This window comes from Carcharodon carcharias, chromosome 5, assembly GCF_017639515.1.
Source record: "Carcharodon carcharias isolate sCarCar2 chromosome 5, sCarCar2.pri, whole genome shotgun sequence".
In the NCBI taxonomy this organism is placed as follows: domain Eukaryota; kingdom Metazoa; phylum Chordata; class Chondrichthyes; order Lamniformes; family Lamnidae; genus Carcharodon; species Carcharodon carcharias.
Window position 1 is genome coordinate 35,295,016 of NC_054471.1, and position 20,684 is coordinate 35,315,699.

Here is a 20,684-nt window from a genome sequence, read left to right on the forward strand (position 1 = left end):
CTTGACAGTTACAGTGATTATGTAAACTGGGGTCTCAGGAGGTATCAAAATTTGGAGAATTTCTCTATCAATTATTGTTGGTGAACAAAACAATTTGTCACTTAGCAGTTAAATATTTAGATTTAAATTGAAAAGCCAAGGGGAAAGGCCAAGGCGCTATCAACAATGATAGAAAAATGTTAAGGCAAACTAAGTATTAGACACAAATTTACTTTTAAATATCTGAAGATTGCAAGAAGCGATAAGGAGGTCCAAAGTGTTATAATTGTAGGAAAGTTAGAGTATGAGACATTGCAATGAGTCAACTTCAATGAGAGATAGAGAAGCTGAAGGGTATATAGAATATAGTACCTCGAACTTAGGGAGAGCGAGAGACAACATTTTATAGAGGCTCTGAGCAAAGTAGAATTGTTAAATATGGCAAAGACTGCTGCAGAGGAAGAGAAATAGGTCAAAGGCTAGAGGTGAGGTAGAGAATTACTTAGCAGACAATAAGCTTTTCTTTATAGTCTGTCCAAAAATGCGAGAGTGGTGCTGACAGAGCTTCTTTATATATGAAAGCAGTATTCAAATCTTATATGGATCAGAATAAAATTGTACGAGAATGAGCTCTGGAAAAGGCTCTACTTGACACACCCACCCCGCTTGCTATTCTTGCCGTATATCATCTTACTTTAAAACATAATTTTTCTTTATTCGTTCATGGGATGTGGGCATCGCTGGCTCAGCCAGTATTTATTGCCCATCCACCACTGCCCTTGTTCAGAGGGCATTTAAGAGTCACCCATATTGCTGCGGGTCTGGAGTCACATGTAGGCCAGACCAAGTAAGGGCAGCAGATATCCTTCTCTAAAGGGCATTATTGAACCAGATGGGTTTTTATGACAATCAGCAACGGTTTCATGGTCATCATTAGACTTTTACTTTTAGATTTTTATTGCATTCAAATTCCACCATCTGCCATGGTGGGATTTGAACCCAGGTCCACAGAATATTACCCCTGCGTTTCTGGATTACCAGTCCAATGACAATACCACTACCTGAAGGTGACACATTACTGAGATCAGGAATTTACCACCTTAGAAAAATTCCAGTTGTAAACTCCATTCTATTAATGGAAATTAAAATCCCATTGTTACAATTCAATTTAAAGTTAAAATTAAATTGCATACATAAATATACTGAGCTAAACTCAAACATGCCTACAGATGCTTTCCAAAGGCATCATAGTGTGTGAACAAAATCTGCTTCATCTACAAGTGAGAAACTTTCAGCAGGAGCTCTTCATCTGTGGGACACTTTGAAACCAAGAATTGCAGGAAAGCACAGGAGACTAAGTGCCTTAAGAGAATAAGTATTTTTTTTTAAATTTCCATTTAACATTCTAATGTTTCCAAATACCATTGTGCACACCATTCCTCTGCCCTGTGAGAAATGGAGGTTATGCTTTTTAATATTTTGGGGGAATATTGTGTTATTCTGTAAAGAAGGCTGTGTGTCTGTGTGTAAATTATTTAATTGCTAGAGACAGATTATCTTGGGGGGGTTTAAAACATGAAAAGGATAGAGGCAAAAACAGAATTACCTGGAAAAACTCAGCAGGTCCGGCAGCATCGGCGGAGAAGAAGAGTTGACGTTTCGAGTCCTCATGACCCTTCGACAGAACTAGGTGAATGCCAGGAAGGGTTGAAATATAAGCTGGTTTAAGGTGGTGTGGGGGGCGGGGTGGGGGGGGGGGGGGAGAGAGAAGTGCAGGGGGTGGTGTGGTTGTAGGCAAAAGCAGTGATAGAAGCAGATCATCAAAAGACAAAAGAACACATAGGTGTCGAAGTTGGTAATATTATCTAAACAAATGTGCTAATTAAGAATGGATGGTAGGGCACTCAAGGTATAGCTCTAGTGGGGGTGGGGGGAGCATAAAAGATTTAAAAATATTTAAAAATAATGGAAATAGGAGGGAAAAAGAAAAATCTATATAATTTATTGGAAAAAAACAAAAGGAAGGGGGAAGAAACAGAAGGGGGGGGGGTGGGGATGGAGGAGGGAGGTCAAGATCTAAAGTTGTTGAATTCAATATTCAGTCCGGAAGGCTGTAAAGTGCCTAGTCGGAAGATGAGGTGTTGTTCCTCCAGTTTGCGTTGGGCTTCACTGGAACAATGCAGCAAGCCAAGGACAGACATGTGGGCAAGAGAGCAGGGTGGAGTGTTGAAATGGCAAGCGACAGGGAGGTTTGGGTCATTCTTGCGGAAAAACCGAAGGTGTTCTGCAAAGCGGTCACCCAGTTTACGTTTGGTCTCTCCAATGTAGAGGAGACCGCATTGGGAGCAACGAATGCAGTAGACTAAGTTGGGGGAAATGCAAGTGAAATGTTGCTTCACTTGAAAGGAGTGTTTGGGCCCTTGGACAGTGAGGAGAGAGGAAGTGAAGGGGCAGGTGTTACATCTTTTGCGTGGGCATGGGGTGGTGCCATAGGTGGGGGTTGGGAAGTAGGGGGTGAGGGAGGAGTGGACCAGGGTGTCCCGGAGGGAACGATCCCTACGGAATGCCGACAGTGGGGGTGAAGGGAAGATGTGTTTGGTAGTGACATCATGCTGGAGTTGGCGGAAATGGCGGAGGATGATCCTTTGAATGCGGAGGCTGGTGGGGTGATAAGTGAGGACAAGGGGGACCCTATCATCTTTCTGGGAGGGAGGAGAAGGCGTGAGGGCGGATGCGCGGAAAATAGGCCGGACATGTCCCGCACATCCGCCCTCACGCCTTCTCCTCCCTCCCAGAAAGATGATAGGGTCCCCCTTGTCCTCACTTATCACCCCACCAGCCTCCGCATTCAAAGGATCATCCTCCGCCATTTCCGCCAACTCCAGCATGATGTCACTACCAAACACATCTTCCCTTCACCCCCACTGTCGGCATTCCGTAGGGATCGTTCCCTCCGGGACACCCTGGTCCACTCCTCCATCACCCCCTACTCCCCAACCCCCACCTATGGCCCACGCAAAAGATGTAACACCTGCCCCTCACTTCCTCTCTCCTCACTGTCCAAGGGCCCAAACACTCCTTCCAAGTGAAGCAACATTTCACTTGCATTTCCCCCAACTTAGTCTACTGCATTTGTTGCTCCCAATGCGGTCTCCTCTACATTGGAGAGACCAAACGTAAACTGGGCAACCGCTTTGCAGAACACCTTCGGTCTGTCCGCAAGAAATGACCCAAACCTCCCTGTCGCTTGCCATTTCAACACTCCACCCTGCTCTCTTGCCCACATGTCTGTCCTTGGCTTGCTGCATTGTTCCAGTGAAGCCCAACGCAAACTGGAGGAACAACACCTCATCTTCCGACTAGGCACTTTACAGCCTTCCGGACTGAATATTGAATTCAACAACTTTAGATCTTGACCTCCCTCCTCCATCCCCACCACCCCCTTCTGTTTCTTCCCCCTTCCTTTTGTTTTTTTCCAATAAATTATATAGATTTTTCTTTTTCCCTCCTATTTCCATTATTTTTAAATATTTTTAAATCTTTTATGCTCCCCCCACCCCCACTAGAGCTATACCTTGAGTGCCCTACCATCCATTCTTAATTAGCACATTCGTTTAGATAATATCACCAACTTCGACACCTATGTGTTCTTTTGTTCTGCCGTCTGCGACATCTTTTGATGATCTGCTTCTATCACTGCTTTTGCCTACAACCACACCACCCCCCTCCACTTCTCTCCCCCCACCCCCCACACCACCTTAAACCAGCTCATATTTCAACCCTTCCTGGGATTCACCTAGTTCTGTCGAAGGGTCATGAGGACTCGAAACGTCAACTCTTTTCTTCTCCGCCGATGCTGCCGGACCTGCTGAGTTTTTCCAGGTAATTCTGCTTTTGTTTTGGATTTCCAGCATCTGCAGTTTTTTGTTTTTATATATTTATTAAAAGGATAGAGGCGTTAGGTTTGAGGTACAAGTGAATAGGTTGGATTTAACATTTACATTTTTAGATAAGTTGAGAGTTTGTCTGAAGATCAAAGACAGAGGTGACAAGAAACGTGTTTGTTGTATCTTATAGGAGTTCCATAGATAAACAGATGGGAGTATATTATATTTTATTAACCTGAAAGCAGAGACAAAATAGAAAACACAAAAGATTTTGTATTTGGAAGGATTTAAGTTTCAAAGAGGGGTGAGAACAATGGAGCCTGAGCTGAAGGGGGAAAAAAGATACTTTAGAGTTACTATGGAAAGCTTAAGGTAGCTGGAGCTGTGATATATAGCTGTTAGTGGAACTGTGAGCTGTAGAGCTGGAGCTGTGAATGGAGCCGAGGTGGGAGTTGTTAGCTGTTGGCTGTGTGAGGAAGATCTCCTAGAAACAGCTCTAGGCTGGGAGAAGGTGAAGGTTGAATCATCCATCCAGTCAAGCCAGAGAAGTCTTGGGCTGCAACAAGCAGTTCTGTTCTGAAGTTGTGGATTTTCACAGCAGAAGTGGAAGAGAGAAAGAGTTCATGTGGTATGGCTTTATTAAAATTTCAGCAGTTTGCCTTGGGTAATATAACTGGATTTTTATAGTTAAACATCTATGAGGGAGTGTTGCTTGGAAGATGTTTACATATGGGTCTTTTTTTTTTATTCATTCACGGGATGTGGGCTTCGCTGGCTGGGCCAGCATTTATTGCCCATCCCTAATTGCCCTTGAGAAGGTGGCGGTAACTAAGTAGGGAGTTTTTATTAATATTCATTCACAGGATGTGGGCTCCGCTGGCTGGGCCAGCATTTATTGCTCATCCCAAGTTGCCCTTGAGAAGGTGAGCTGCCTTCTTGAACCACTGCAGTCCATGTGCGTGTTAAAAAATGGGGAATGAGTTGTAATACTAATTTTTAACTGTAACTGTAACCTTGTGCTTAAGTTTTCTTTTATTCTTGTTAATAAAACTTTTACTTTTTAATTTTTTAAATCCCAAGAATGTTACTGGACTTCTTGCTGCTGAGGTGAGTGTGTTTTCTTCTTGTTTTCAGGATACAAAAAAAGGGTATGGCCCATAGTCCAAGTTTCCCTCTGGGGTTCAGTTTGCACAGCAATTAACATAGGTTGTGGTCATAACAGCCTTAAACATTACAGTCTACAGATTTGTAAGATGTTTGTAAATAGATCCTTTCAACTGCATAGATCTTTCAATCTGTACTTTACACTGATAGTAATTCTTAGTCACTAGGTTTGTTACACCGTGTCCACATAAGACAGAGAATATTTTAATTATATTTTATAAATCCTCAATGATCCTGAATTAAAGCACCAAATTCTCAGTTCTGATGAAAGGTCAGGCCGAAACATTGGGCCGGATTATCAAATCGTTGCAGGGCACAGGATCTGGTGTAAGTTTGATTTCAAAACCATGGTCATGGAGGTCATCTCAGCATCCTGGACAGTTTGAGATTTTCAAAGGGTTGGCAGGGAGGAGGGGACGGGAAACCCGCTTGCTACAAATTAATGGACTTTAATGAACCAACTGGTGCCAGGTCAAGCGCTTTACCTTAACTTGATATCCATGCACCACTCTCCACCTTGTTGCAGCTCCTGGTCTTCTAAGGAGTTGTCTCCTCTATCCAGCAAGCAGCAGCAGACCCCAAAAAGGCTGCCACCTGCTTTTGTTGCTGGCACCTCCTGGAGGTGCTCGACAGCACTAATTGGGTGCCAACTTTGCCTCCTGTCCAATTAGGACATCTAAATTTTAAAATTGTGCCACGAGAGCGACATGGCTGAAGTATGGGAAAGGGACCCAGACGGGGTGTTGGGTTTCCGACCCTGCTTTGAAAATCTGTCCTCGTTAACTCCGTTATTCACTCCACAGATACTACCAGACTTTCTGAGCATTTCCAGCATTTTCTATTTTTAAAACATTTTCTAGTTTATTTGGACCACAATCTAAAATCTCTGCGATCCATACATTTCAAAGAGAGAAAGAGTAAGATAGATTAAGTTCAAAAGTAAAGTCTTGAAATGGAGGATGTTACTCCTGAATGCTTGGGGTTTGTTTAGCCGTGTAAATCAGGAAATCTTTCTGTTCCTTACTAGTTCACCTGGCAGCTCTGCCTTCCCAATCCCATGGTAGGCTAGAATTTGTTTTCTTTACCTTACATGAAACTTAGCAGCTAACAAATTGTACCCAACTGAGGAACAACAGGCCTGTTGGGCGATCCAATGGGCATACATAGGAGGGTATTTTCCATTTTGAACCAGTTGCAACACATCAAGACAAATTCATCACCTGTTTGATATCAACTAAATCAATCAACTCCTCAAAAGTGGTGTAACATTAAATCTCCAAAAGAAACAGAACACAAGAAATGTTTTGGAGGTGAGGTGAAGTGAAACATTGGGAGTTAAAGATAGAGAAAGCAAATTTCACCAGTCTGGCAGAAGGAATCAAGTGAGACAATAAAAATTTTGAGTAATTTAAAATATGCACAGGTTGTAAACTTGCATCCCTTTCAATACAATAGCTAAGCTCCAGGCAAACTATTCAGCTATGCTTTATTCTCAAATGGATTTTTGTAAATTGAAATTTCATCTAACTTCTTGTTTGTAATAAAAGTTGAATCCTTTGAACAGTGAATTGTCAAGGAATGCAAGAATGATATCATGTTTAACCACAAAATAGTCCCCATCCTTGGCCAGAGGTTTGTATGGTTAGTCACAGTGCTTTGTTTTTTCAATTAAGCCCTGGAGCAAAACCGTTAAATCACAAAGCATACCGTAGTATCCACTGCCTTTGCTTTTCTTGTGGGAATGTAGTGAGGAGTCCGCTTGTCCAGCGACATCAGCACACTGCCCTCTGCTCCCAAAGTGATGATTACCGAACAGCAGCCCTTCTCCAGCAGTATGGAGCCTGCCTTTCCAGCATGGTCCACGTTGCTAACTTCAATGCCTGTCAAAATCTCTGCCTGCAACAAAACAACAGCTATGATTTGATAAAATTTTTCCTTAATTGGCACTTTTCTCTTTTACAGACCACTTGTATATGCAAGAGCCCCTAATGCTTAGATTAAAAAGGGAAGACTACAAATACTTGAAGTCTGAAATAAAAGTATAGCAGACATATGGATATTTGAAACTTGAAAAAAGTACATTGTTTTGTGACATTAACAGATCTTTACTTCTTTCAGTTGCATTACTAGCCAATGGCTTACTTGAGAGAGATTTCTTCAAATGATGGGTGACTGTCAACACTGCAGCATGTAGGACTTAACCTGAGGTGGTGGTTTTTGGTTTCACTAATTTCAAAAGGGGCAAAGTTGAGGTCATTATGGAATCTAAGAACAGACTCTTTCCCTACTGATCAGTTGCAAACCACTATTCTATCTTCAAGGATTATATGCTCCACAGTACAGTAGCAAGTATTGGGCATGTAGATACATTTCCTCTCCCTCCTCCATCCACAAAAAGATAGCTATTGAACGCATTGTCTAAGACTTTCTTTAAATCAGAAATTTCTCCCTTTGTTCTCGTGGATCTAATCACACTTATCTGTCATTTCATTCTAATGCTAATCTGCAAAGTACCTAAGGGTATTCTCTACATCACAGGTACAATAAAAATTGCAGTTTTTGTTGTTTTTGCTCATCTCTGTAACAGCTTCACCTCACTCCCTTTATGCTCAAAGAGAAAAAGAGTTGCAGTGTCAAAAACATTAATTATGCCAACTGTTAGTGCAGCCATGCTTCAACACAGGGCACTTTGGAGAGGATGGATGGGGAGGACGAGGAAAAGGGATCAGAAATATAGACTTGGGCCTAGGGGAGACAGTGACGTAGTGGTAATCCAGAGGCCCAGGCTGATGCTCTGAGGGTGTGGGTTAAAATCCCACTATGACAGCTGGTAGAATTTGAATTCAGTTGATAAATCTGGAATATAAAGCTAATGTCAGTAATGGTGACCATGAAACTATCATCAATTGTGGTAAAAGCCTCACTAATGTCCTTCAGGGAAGGAAATCTGCCATCCCTACCTGGTTTGCCCTACAAGTGACTCCAGGTCCACAGCAATGTGGTTGACTCTTAACTGCCCTCAGAAATGGCTGAGCAAGCCACAGTTCAAGGGCAATTAGGGATGGGCAACAAATGCTGGCCTAGCCAATGAAGCCCACATCCCATTAGAGAATAAGGAATAAAAATTGCTTTCGACTGAGAAAGAGGCACATTGGTATCCAGTGCCAACTTTAGCTTGAGTGCATCAAGCCTAAGGACTGGAGGTGGCGAACGCATGAGGGCTTGAAAAATGATTAGAGGTGCTGGTTGAGGGATAAATGCTGGATTGTCAGTCTAGATTTTTTGCTCAAGTCCCTGGTGCATGACTTGAACCAACAGCCCTCTGATATGGAAGCTAGATCCTACCACTGACCTAAGTCACACGGAACTTAATGAGTACAGTGGTTGTGCTTCAGGGAGGAACTTTGCATGCCAATGTTCCTGCTCTTAATTGCTATCCTGTCATTCCATGTTGGAAAGTGGAAGCATCAGATTTGGTTGTATCATGCACAATGGTTAAACAGCTTGCTGGCGTTGCCATCTAGGTTCATACACAAGGAAAGGCCATTTGGGTGAGGTGTTTCCAGTGTTTGGTGAACTGTAACCCACCAAAAGCCCACACTTTCAGCAGAAGGGAAGAACGTTGAAAGCTGGATGGAGGGGGAGGGGCAGAAACGGGGGAACTGAACAGTAAAAAAATAAAAATACACATAGAATTTCCCATGACAACTGGCAGCAGCTGGATTACATAGCAAAGTCCGTACATCATCAAAATGATGTCCGCATTGTTTGTTCGTTTGTATTGTTGTAGTGAAATGTCAGACACAATTAAACACAGAAAGTGGTGCAATCACCATGGGAACAAATAAAAGAAAAAAGGGAATATCTGACAGAGACTGTTGTTAATGTGGTTACGTTAGCATTGGTGAACTCTGAAATGAGTTTCAGCATGTTGGTACCATCATCAAGTTCCCCTACATACTGATATTTACAAGGCCTTTCCTCTCATTTGCAGTGATGACGTGGAGCTGATTTAATACACACATTGGCATTTACAACCACTTGAGTCAAAGCAGTACTGACCCAGAGAGGTGAATTTCCCTTCCCTTTTTATTTAAAAAAAGACAATAGTTATGAGGTTGTCATAAAGTCTCAATGCTTCATTCCCACTGAAATAAAAAGCTAACAAAGTATCATAAATATTGCCATCAAGGTTGTTCACACAACAATTGCCAGGCATCTGACCATATTGGTCTTCTTTTACAAGACCTGTTGCCTATTTTCTCCTGCATAGTATGTAACCAAGAAAGATCTGTTGAGAAAAGCATTCGGGGCACTATATGCCAAGTGCAATAAATGCTAATTAGTAGCACGTCATATGTGAAGGTCAGTGCTTTTTCTTAGTGGGTTTACTGACACATTTTGAATCATCCTGGAGAAAATATTTAGTCAGATCTATCAAAATGAAATCTCCAATTTTCCACAAGTCATTAGTTGCTACACATGTCGAGTGCAGCTGTCATTTTAAAATGTCAGATAAGTTGCTTGTCACCATGGAGAGTTTGTGGCCTCAAAGAAGTAATGGTACAATGCATGGCCTGAGGAGGGGAGGAGCTTCAAAGCATGAAATCTTACATTCAACTTGATTGAATTGGCTTTTTTAAGATAACAAATTAAATTTGTGTTCAGCTGGTGGAAATCCCCAGGACAGAACACAGCCAGTCCAAAGAGGGAACTTTCTTGGGGACAACACCTGTGATTGAGATGACCTCAAGGAAAGTCCCCCCTCAGTTATCCCAAAAAAGAGGGACTGCAGATACCATCTTGCAACAAAAAGGGACTAAAAGAAAGATTTGCATTTATACAATGCATTTCACGACCTTGGGTCATCTCAAAGCACTTTATAGCCAATGAAGTACTTTGAGGTGTATTCACTGTTGTAATGTAGGAAACATAATAGCCAATTTATGCACAGCAAGGTTCCATGGACAAAAACGTAATAAAGGCTAGATAATCTTTTTAACAGATACTGGTTGAAAATATTGACCAGTACTTTGGGGATGAGCTCCACATTCTATTATGGACCATGTAATTTCTAATTATTTACACTCCTGGCAACCATTTAGTCAATTTTATAACTTACCTGTCCTTGTTACAGCTGTCTCCAACTAAAATTCATTGTAACGCCACCTACAGCAACAATAATTAGCACTATATACCAGCACTATATATCACCTTTAATGAACTGAAAGATCCTGTGATTCATAAAGTGGGCCAGATAAAGGCAAGATGAATTGCAAGCTGAAGTTAGAATAGTTACTGGAGGAGACCAAAGCAGTCTATAAAAGAGTAGATTTTGAGGAAGCTTTTGAAAGTGGGAAGAACTATAGCAATGGGGAGGGATTTAGAAAGAGAATTGCAGAGTGCAAGGCCACAATGGTTGAAAGTTTATTGCTGATTGAGTATGGTCAGGTGGCGCTGATTGTGGGGAGGGGTGGATCAAAACACACAGGTAGTCATAGTTGGAATACTAGAAAATTCAAGATGGGAGGGAAATTGGGCTGGATGGGGTGAGGCCATGCATTGTTTTCCGAATAAATGAAGACAACTTTTAAAACCAAAACACTGGAGCTGGGAATTCAGTGGTGATCAGTGAGGGCAAGAATAATGGGTGAGCAATGCTTACTATAGAGCAGAATATGGACATGGAGTTTTGGACCATTTGGAATTTGTATAAGATGGAGCTTGAAAGCACAGAGAATAGAGCACTGAAAATAATCAAGCTTGCAGATCCGAGGATAAAAAGTTTTAGCTGCAGTGCAGGTAAGACAAGTTTAAAGATGATTGATTTAGAGATGGGAATAGGTGGCTTTATCAGTGGATAGGACATATATAGCAACTATCTATAGCAGCACATCACACTGAGCAGTACGTACATAAGAAACAAAAGATGCACTGAGCCATACATTGGGGTGCGAATTTATGCCTAATTTCAAACAACGAGAACATCTTCCCTAATAACCTCTCACTTCTTAAGTCAATGGTTCTCATTAGTTCAAAAACTGGGTTCAGAAACAATGGCCTAGCAAACAGAGTGTGTTGCATCTGGTTTTAAGTGTGAAATAGGCAAAACATTTAGCAGTGGGACGGCCTGCATCTAATCTGCATGAATTTCAGTCCTACTGCTAATTTTGTGGAATTTGTTTTAGGCGAAATAGGGTTCAGGTCCCATAAATATGCAAATTAAGAGCCTAAAACCCAGCAAAGGATTTTTTTAAAAAGCCCATCCTGTGGATCCAGGAGTCTAAGATACCAATGGCTAACCTTCTCCCTATATCCCACTCCAATACCCACTCCCAGGGCTGGCCAGAGGCGTGTTGCCAGTGACTTGACACTGATGTCTTCATTCAGGTGCCCTGCTGAGTATGCGAGTCAGTCCTGGGACCTCAGTTCTGCAACCCTGAGTCTGGGTCCAAAGACAGGAACAGAATCATTTCTAATCCAAGAGGTCGACGAGAACCATAGTCCCGTTCCTCATCTCCATCCCCATAGCCTTGCAAATATCTCCCTTTCAAGTATTTACAAAATTCTCTTTTGAATCTGCTTCCACCACCCTTTCAGGCAGAGTATTTCAGATCATGACAACTCACTAAATAAACAACATTTTCCCTCTCTCATCTCTGCTTCTTTTGCCAATTACTTTAATTTTGTATTTTTTGGTTACTGGCCCGTCTGCCACTGTAAACAGTTTAACCCTATTTACAACAAAACCCTTAATGATTTTGAAAAGACCTATTACATTTCCCCTTAACCATCTCTGCTCCAAAGAGAACAAGCCTGATTTCTCTAGTTTCTCCCCTACACTGAAGTCCTTTATTCCTGATATTTTGATATTCTTTCTAAAATGAGGTACTCAAAACTGGACACCATACACCAATTGGAGCTGAACCAATGGTTTATATAGGTTTAGCACGAATACTTTGTTTTTATACTTTATTCCTGTATTACTAAAGTCAAGGATCCTAAATGCCTTTAATAGCCTTCTCAACTTGTACTGCCACCTTCAAAGATTTGTGTACATACACACCAAGTTTCTGTTTTCTCATTCTCTTTAAAATTGTACCTTTTAGTTCATATTGCCTCTCATTCTTTCTACCAAAATGCATCACTTCAAACTTCTCTGCAGTAAATTGCAACTGCCAAATATCTGCCCATTTCACCAGTCTGTTTATTTTGTCTTGAAGTCCAAAACTATATCCCTTGCTGATTATTACATTTCCAAGTTTGAACTTTTCCACTTATGCCCTGTGCAAGGTCATTAATATATACATTTCAAATCCTTTCCACCTCCTACAAGACCCAGAAGTGTTATGGAGTATTGAAATAAAGACAGAAAACACTTGAAATATTCAGCAGGTCAGGCAGCATCGGTGGAGAGAAACAGAGTTGACGTTTCAGGTCGATGACCTTTCAATTTGCTTTTGTATTTGTGTTACAGTGTCTCCACTTGCTTGGATAGATGCAGCTCCAACAACATTTAAGAAGCTCAACACCATGCAGGATAAATCCAGGTACTCCCTCCACTGCCGGTGCAATGTTGCTGCAGTATGTACCATCTGTAAGATGAACTGCAGCAACTTGCCAACGATTCTTTGGCAACAAACGAGGAAGTGACAAAGATGATCGATGATGGAAGGGCAGTGGATGTTATCTACATGGATTTCAGTAAGGCCTTTGACAAGGTCCCTCATGGCAGACTGGTACAGTAGGTAAAGTCACACGGGATCAGAGGTGAGCTGGCAAGATGGATACAGAATTAGCTTGGTCATAGAAGACAGAGGTAGCAGTGGGAGAGTGCTTTTCTGAATGGAGAGCTGTGACTAGTGGAGTTCCGCAGGGATCAGTGCTGGGACCTTTGCTGTTTGTAGTATACATAAATGATTTGGAAGAAAATGTAACTGGGCTAATTAGTAAGTTTGCAGACGACACTAAGGTTGGAGGAGTTGCAGATAGTGAAGAGGATTGTCAAAGGATACAACGGGATATAGATCGGTCACAGACTTGGGCGGAGAAATGGCAGATGGAGTTTAATCCGGACAAATGCAAGCTAATGCATTTTGGAAGGTCTAATACAGGTAGGAATTATACAGTAAATGGCAGAACCCTTTAAGTGCATCGACAGGCAGAGGGATCTGGGTGTACAGGTTCACAGGTCACTGAAAGTGGATAAGGTAGTCAGGAAGGCATATGGCAAGCTTGCCTTCATCAGCAGGGGTATTGAGTATAAAAGCTGGGAAGTCATGCTGCAGCTGTATAGAACCTTGGTTAGGTCACACTTGGAATATTGTGTACAATTCTGATCGCCACATTACCAGAAGGATATGGAGGCATTGGAGAGGGTGCAGAGGGGGTTTACCAGGTTGCTGGCCTGGTCTGGAGCTTATTAGCTATGAGAAAAGGTTGGAGAAACTCGGATTGTTCTCACTAGAGTGACGGAGATTGAGGGGCGACTTGATAGAAGTTTACAAAATTATGAGAGGCATGGACAGAGTAGATAGTCAGAAGCTTTTTCCCAGGGTGGAAGAGTCAATTACTAGGGGACATAGATTTAAGCTGAGAGGAGAAAACTTTAGAGGAGATGTGCAGGGCAAGTTTTTTACGCAGAGGGTTGTGAGTGTCTGGAATTCGCTGCCAGGGGAGGTGGTGGAAGCAGGTACTATAGTGGTGTTTAAGAGGCAGCTTGACAAATACATGAATAGGATGGGAATAGAGGGATACGGACCCCAGAAGTGCAAAATGTTTTAGTTTGACAGGCAAGATGATTGGCGCAGGTTTGGAGGGCCAAGGGGCCTGTTCCTGTGCTGTACTTTTCTTTGTTCTTTGTTTTTTTTTTAACTAAGACCAAACCCACAAACTCTACCATGTAGGAGGACAACGGAGCAGGAGTTACACACCATCCTGACTTGGAACTATATCACTGTTCCTTCATAGTTGCCAACCAAAATCCTGGAACTCCTAACATAACACTGTGTGTTCAATTCATGGACTTCAGCAGTTAAGAAGGGGGCTCACCTTTTCAAGAACAAGTAGGGATGGGTGATAAATGCTGGCTTTGTCAGTGAAGCTTTTAAAAATATATTCTTTCACAGGGTGTGCGTGTCAATGCTAGGCCATTTATTGCCCATCCCTAATTACCCTTGAGAAGGTGGTGGTGAGCTGCCTTCTTGAGCCACTACACTTCATGTGGTGTAGGTACACCCACAGTGCTGTTAGGAAGGGAGTTCCAGGAATTTAACGCAGCAGTCGTGAAGGAACATTGATATAGTTCCAATTCAGGATGGTGAGTGGCTTGGATGGGAACTTGCAGATGGTGGTATTCCCATGCCTCTACTGCTCTTGTCCTTCTAGGTGGTAGAGGTCACAGGTTTGGATGGTGCTGTCTAAGGAACCTTGGTGAGTTGCTGCAGTGCATCTTGTAGATGGTACACACCACTGCCACTGTGTGTCTGTGATGGAGAAGGTGAATGTTTAAGGTGGTGGACGGGGTGCCAATCAAGCAGGCTGCTTTGTCCTACATGAGTGTTGTTGGAGCTGCACTCATCCAGGTGAGTGGAGAGTATTCCATCACACTCCTGACTTGTGCCTTGTCGATGGTGGACAGACTTTGGGGAGTCAGAAGGTCAGTTACTCCATACAGAATTCCCAGCTTCTGGCATGTTCTTGTGGCCACGGTATTTATATGGTTGGTCCAGTTCAGTTTCTAGTCCACGGCAACCCCCAGGATGTTGATTGTGGGGGATTTAGTAATGGTAATGTCATTGAACGTCAAGGGGCGATGGTTAAATTCTCTCTTGTTGGAGATGGTCATTGCCTGGCACTTGAGTGGCACAAATGTTACTTGCCACTTTTCAGCCCAAGCCTGAATGTTGTCCAGGTCTTGCTGCATTTGGACATGGAGTGAACATTGTACAATCGTCAGTAAACATCTCCACCTCTGACCTTATGATGGAGGGAAAACCATTGATGAAACAGGTGAAGATGGTTGGCCCGAGGGCCACTACCCCAAGGAACTGCAGCAATATCACGTGATTGAGGTGGTTAACCAACAACCACAACCACTTTCCTTTGTGTTAGGTATGACTCCAACTAGTGAAGAGTTTTCTCCCTGATTCCCATTGGCTCCAGTTTTGTTAGGGCACCCCGATGTCACTCGGTCAAATGCGGCCTTGATGTCAAGGGCAGTCACTCTCATCCCACCTCTTCAGTTTAGCTCTTTTGTCCATGTTTGAACCAAGCTGTAATGAGGTCAGGAGCTGAGTGATCCTGGCAGAACCCAAACTGAGCATCAGTGTGCAGGTTATTGTTGAGCAAATGCTGCTTGATAGCATTGTCAGCCCCTTCTGTCACTTTGCTGATGATCCAGAGTGATGGGACAGTAAATGGCCAGGTTGGATTTGTCTTGCTTTTTATGGGCAGGACATACCTGGGCAATTTTCCACATCGATGGGGGGGGGGCGTGGAATTCCAGGGCAACTCCCTCGTGACTGTATACCACTGTGCCACCACCTCTGGTGCATGTCCTGTCGGTGGGATAGTACATACCCCACAATGTCTGTAAGGTATGATTCCGTGAGTAAGACTATGTCAGGCTGTTGCTTGACTAGTCTGTGAGACGGCTCTCCCAATTTTGGCACAATCCCCCAGCTGTTAATAAGTAGGACTTTTCAGGATCAACGGGCTGGGTGTACCATTGTTGTTTCCAATGCCTAATTCGTGTTTGGTGGCCCGTCCAGTTTCATTCCTTATCAGCTTTTGTGTAGTGGTTTGATACAACTGAGTGGCTTCTTCGGCCATTTCAGAGGGCATTTAAGAGCCAACCATATTGCTGTGGGTATGGAGTCATATGTAGGTAAGACGACGCACGGACAGCAGATTTCCTTTCCTAGAGGGCATGAGTGAACCAGATGGGTTTTTACGACAATCGGCCAGGGTTTCATGGTCATCATTACTGAGACTAGCTTTCAATTCCAGATTTATTAATTACACTCAAATGGTGGGATTTGAACCCATGTCCTTAGAGCATTAGCCTGGGCCTCTGAATTACTAGTCTAGTGACATTACCATGAGAGCACCACCTCCCATCCTTTGAATGAATAAATAAAAATAAGAGCTGTGGTCCTAATAAGAACATGAGAACATAAGGAAAAAGAAGGGTAGACCATACAGTCCTTTGAGCTTGTTCCGCATTTTAATATGATCATTGGTGATCATCAGCTTTAATTCCACTTTGCTGCCTGCTCCCCATATCCCTTGATTCCCTGACACCAAAGATCTGTCTTTCATACAATGATGGAGCATCCACAACCCTCTGGGGTTTGGCTGGGAGCGGGGGTGGAGAAGAACAACAATTGGGAAGATCTATGATAGGGTACAGTGCAGGAGAGATTAAATAACAAAAGCTTTCATGGTTCAAAAAGAAGATAACTGCAGATGCTGGAAATCTGAACCGTGAAACCTTTTGTCATTTAATCTCTCCTGCCCTCCACCCTATGACAGACCTTCCTTTTATTCTTCTTCCCCCTCCCCTTTTTCACTGCTCCAAACCTATTACCCTTCTAACTTTCAGCAGTTCTGATGACAGGTCACAGATCTGCAAAGTTAGCTTTGCTATTATCTCCACAGATGCTGCCTGATTGCCTGAGTATTTCCAGCACTTTGTTTTTATTTGTTTCTCAAATGTTGGCCGACTCCCATCCACCACTTCTGGCAGTTTTCAGCTGTCTTGGTCCTACTCCCTGGACACCCTCCCTCAATCCCTCTGCCTTGCCATGTGTCTTTATCTTTCCAAACTTAAAAGCTCCCTCAAAAGCGAACAGTTCCACCATGGATTTGGTATTGACTTCCCCTTTGAACGTTTGATATCTATCCAGAGTGAAGTACCTTGGGACGCGTACTGAATTCCAGGTGCTACCTAAGTACATGTTGCTGCTGAAGGCAATCTACACAGCGGTGTATAAAGTATACTATGAACAGTGTCAATAATTCCTTTCTATTTTTACAGAAATGTTAATGTAGCTCTTGTAGAGTTAATAGCTGTACTTACTATTAAGAACATTTCATTGCCTGTTTTAACTATGCCATTTAGCAAAGGCCAAGACCCACTGATTGGCTTATTGCTTGCAGGCAGAGTTGTTTTTTAAAATCCATTGAGTAGTAGAAGTTGATGAAAACCAAATCAAATACAAAACAGTAGACTAATAACATTTCTTTTCATGCGTTATTAGTCAGACAAGCCAAGATAAAAGAAGTCTGTAAATATTATTGGTACTGAGACAAATTACTTCATTTGCTTGAAGCAGCTTACAAATCAGCTACCACATCCATGGTTACAAAAAGTTCTCTATAGATGAGTGTTTTTCTTTCAAATATGCTAAGTGGCATTTAAAACTCTGACTCAATCATATTTTACACATTATCATTTAGAGAAAACAGCTGGTCCTCTGCCAGTCTTAGACTTTTATGCCACTGCGATGTAAAACAAAAATATTAAATGCATTGCCTGCAATTTCAATGGCTGTCTTTTTGGTGACAAAACATACACCTGAATCCATTTCTTATTGTTGAAGAAATACGATTCGCGTTCATTGAGAATCTCTCTCTTGTACTTATCTCAGTAGAAGGCGAAGTAGTCAGATGTTCAGCGTATTGCAAGACACTGCAATTTGGCTGTCATATTTGATCCCCAGATAAGCTTCTGACCACATATCTACGCCATTACTAAGACAGCCTATTTCCGCCTCCATGACATCATCGATCTATGTTCCTGCCTCAGCTCAGTTATAACTGAAACCTTTACCCATATCTCTCCACAATCTCCTCAAACCTCAAAACTCTTATAGGTATGGGTGCACTTCTAATTCTGATCTCCTCAGCATGCCCAATTTTAATTGTTCCACCATTGGTGACATGCCTTCAGCTGCCAAGGCCTTCAGCTATGTAATTCCCTCTCTAAACACCTCCACCTCTCTCTCTTTGCTTGTTTTAGACGCTCCTTAAAACCTACCTCTGACCAAAGCAAGTTGAGTGGTCAGTAGTTTAGTGGAAATAGTCAAGGGAGCAGGAAGTGGGTTTCATGATTAGGAGTTCAGAGAGGGCATGAGAGGAGAAAGAAGAGACATTAGAAAAAGTTGCAAGTTCAGGGCTAGGACAGGAGAAAACTTGTTTCAGTGTTGAGCTGAGTGGATGGTTTTAATGGTGACAAAGAAATCCATGAGTTCCTCACCCTTAACGTTGAGCTGGGGGTGGGGGAGGCAGGGAAAGGATAAAAATCAAGGAAAATCATACATCATAGGCAGAATTTAGCCCTTGTCGGGGGGGCTCGCTGGGGGCGGACTGCTGCCCGTGATCGTGGCTGGAAGGCAATTTCACACTGGCTGGCTAATTAAGGCCCGCCCAACGTGAAATATTAGCGGCAGCGCTCAATGCTGCCTGTGCAGGCGGGGGGGGGGGGGGGGGGGGGGGGGGGGGGGGGGGGGGGGGTGGGGGGAGGAGGGTGAGTGGGGTGAGAATGAACTTCACTCATGTGCGCTAGTACGTGCTTCAGAATCTCCCTGAGGCAGCTCTGTACCTCAGGGATGTAAGCCAGAGGAGCAAATAATGCTTAGGATTGGACAACAGCAGTTACTAGCCAATGCACTGCTATTAAACACAGATGTTGCCCATTTGACATTAAGTTCCTCCAAAGCATTCTCTGTAGATTTGGAGAATACAATTATGCAATTAAAGTCCTAATTAATAGTTTCATTTTATTTGTTCTTGAGTTATGCTGGCAATATCAAATTATGAATTCTGTTGACTTCTTTGTAAAAGCATTTTGCTTACAGTATGGGGTAGTTTCACTAACGCAGGATAAAAGCAGCCCAACTGTCCAGGCCCTCCCATTCCTTGGCATACTCATAGTGCAGATGTTTTACTGAATCTTTCCCACGTGGTGTTTCCAAGTAACTGTGCAAAACTATAAAAATAATGTAAATTTCATTAAAAACACTGCATGAATCACTGCACAAACATGAGGAAATGTGCATTTCTTACCATCCTGGGGGCAATCTGGGCATATGGGCAGTGTCGCCTTCCAGGATAGAGTTGCAGGCTGCCTGATGCATCAAAAATCCAGGCAGAGGCAGTAAATTGTCTGTTCCAACTGGTAGGTGCCCAACTGCATCTATTGTGAAGTTGATGGGAATATATGTTCTGTGGATTTGCAGCAACTCTGTACTGCCAAGAGTTGCTCATATCCATTGCATAGACCCAGCAGGCAGAGATCTGGCTCTGTAGGAAGAGTCTAATCTACTGCCTGCTGGATTGCTGCTCAGAACAGTTGTATGCTGAAGCATGACAGAACATGCACAGAATGCTTTTCTGATCTTAGCCCATCTAATTGTCATTCTCCAGGAGGAAAACTTATGAAGCATCAGTGGGATAGGATGTATTATCTTAAGATGGTCCTCTCGCATTCTGATGCAACCAGCAATTGTGAGTGCTTGCTTCCATACCAATCTCCAATTCATTCACAGTTATGTAACAACCTCAGGCAAATACTCACAAGGAAACTAGGATTGGGCAATAAGTGGGTCCTGCCAGTGTCACCCACATCCTATGATTAAAACAAACTCTTCACATAACTCCGTAAATTGTGTACATAATCACCCTTGCTATCTCTTGTGGTCTTTCCCCCCCTAAAATCTCAACCACTGACAAAGGTGTGAGAATACACCCTTATTATTCACACTGGCTCAACATCGACCCGAGAATAAAACCTCCCCCCAGCTCTCATTAATTTAATCTCAAACTTACCAACTCCAGCATTACACTGGCAATGTCTCTGCTACTCTGGGCTTGTTTAACTGTTCCCTCACCAATACATTTGATGCTCTCCAGATCACTCAACCATGCCCAATCCTTGAATATAACCCTATCTTCATTCTCCCAAGACACAAAACAATAAAATGAGAGCAACTGATGCACTGCTAGTTTGATCATTCATTATATGATTTGGCAAGATCACATCAACTATTACTGGCCCTTGCTCTCTTCAGCCAGTAGACAAGGATCAGCCTTGAGCACAAGCACAATCCAAGACTCATTTCTCTGCAGCTAACCACCTCCTTAGAGTCTCTTCTAACCATCCATACTTATCTCAAATGCCAGTGTGAAGAGCTCGTGGATCTTTTGGTTTCAGAGGTCAGACCAACTTCTCAACTTCCAACTTCTATCTGCGAAACCTTCCCTCCTGGCTTCCATGCTACTTGACATTACAAATGGTTTCCTTTCCTAGGGAACTGTTCCTTCCCTGTTAAAACAGTCACTACCTCTCCTTTCTCAAAAAAATCTTCAACCCCTCAGTCAATTGCAAACTGTTTCCTTTCTAGGTTCTCTTGTTACTCCTTACCCCTGGGCTCACGTCTCTTAAAACCTGCTTGGGACCCTTCAGTGAAAGTTCTGTCCTGCTTACAGCACAGAGACAACTCTGGTTAAAGTTAACAATTAAATCTCAGTGGGTTAGTGTCCTCCTTAATCTCTCTCTGCAGTGTTTGATACTGTGGACTGTACCATTCTCCTCCATCTTCATTCTCTATAGGACTGGCTTGTGTGGTGCTGCTCCTACTTACCCAAATG

The 20,684-nt window shown here is 42.8% G+C and overlaps 1 protein-coding gene across 6 annotated transcripts in view; it reads right to left on the minus strand.

The window, feature by feature from the left end:
- Nucleotides 1–20,684, minus strand: part of rbks (ribokinase) — a 160,989-nt gene that overhangs the window by 43,181 nt on the left and 97,124 nt on the right. For all 6 annotated transcript variants that reach the window (XM_041188719.1, XM_041188723.1, XM_041188720.1 and 3 more), the window contains one exon: nt 6,738–6,926. In XM_041188719.1, coding sequence (XP_041044653.1) covers nt 6,738–6,926 — 189 coding nt within the window. The remainder of the gene's footprint in view (nt 1–6,737; nt 6,927–20,684) is intronic.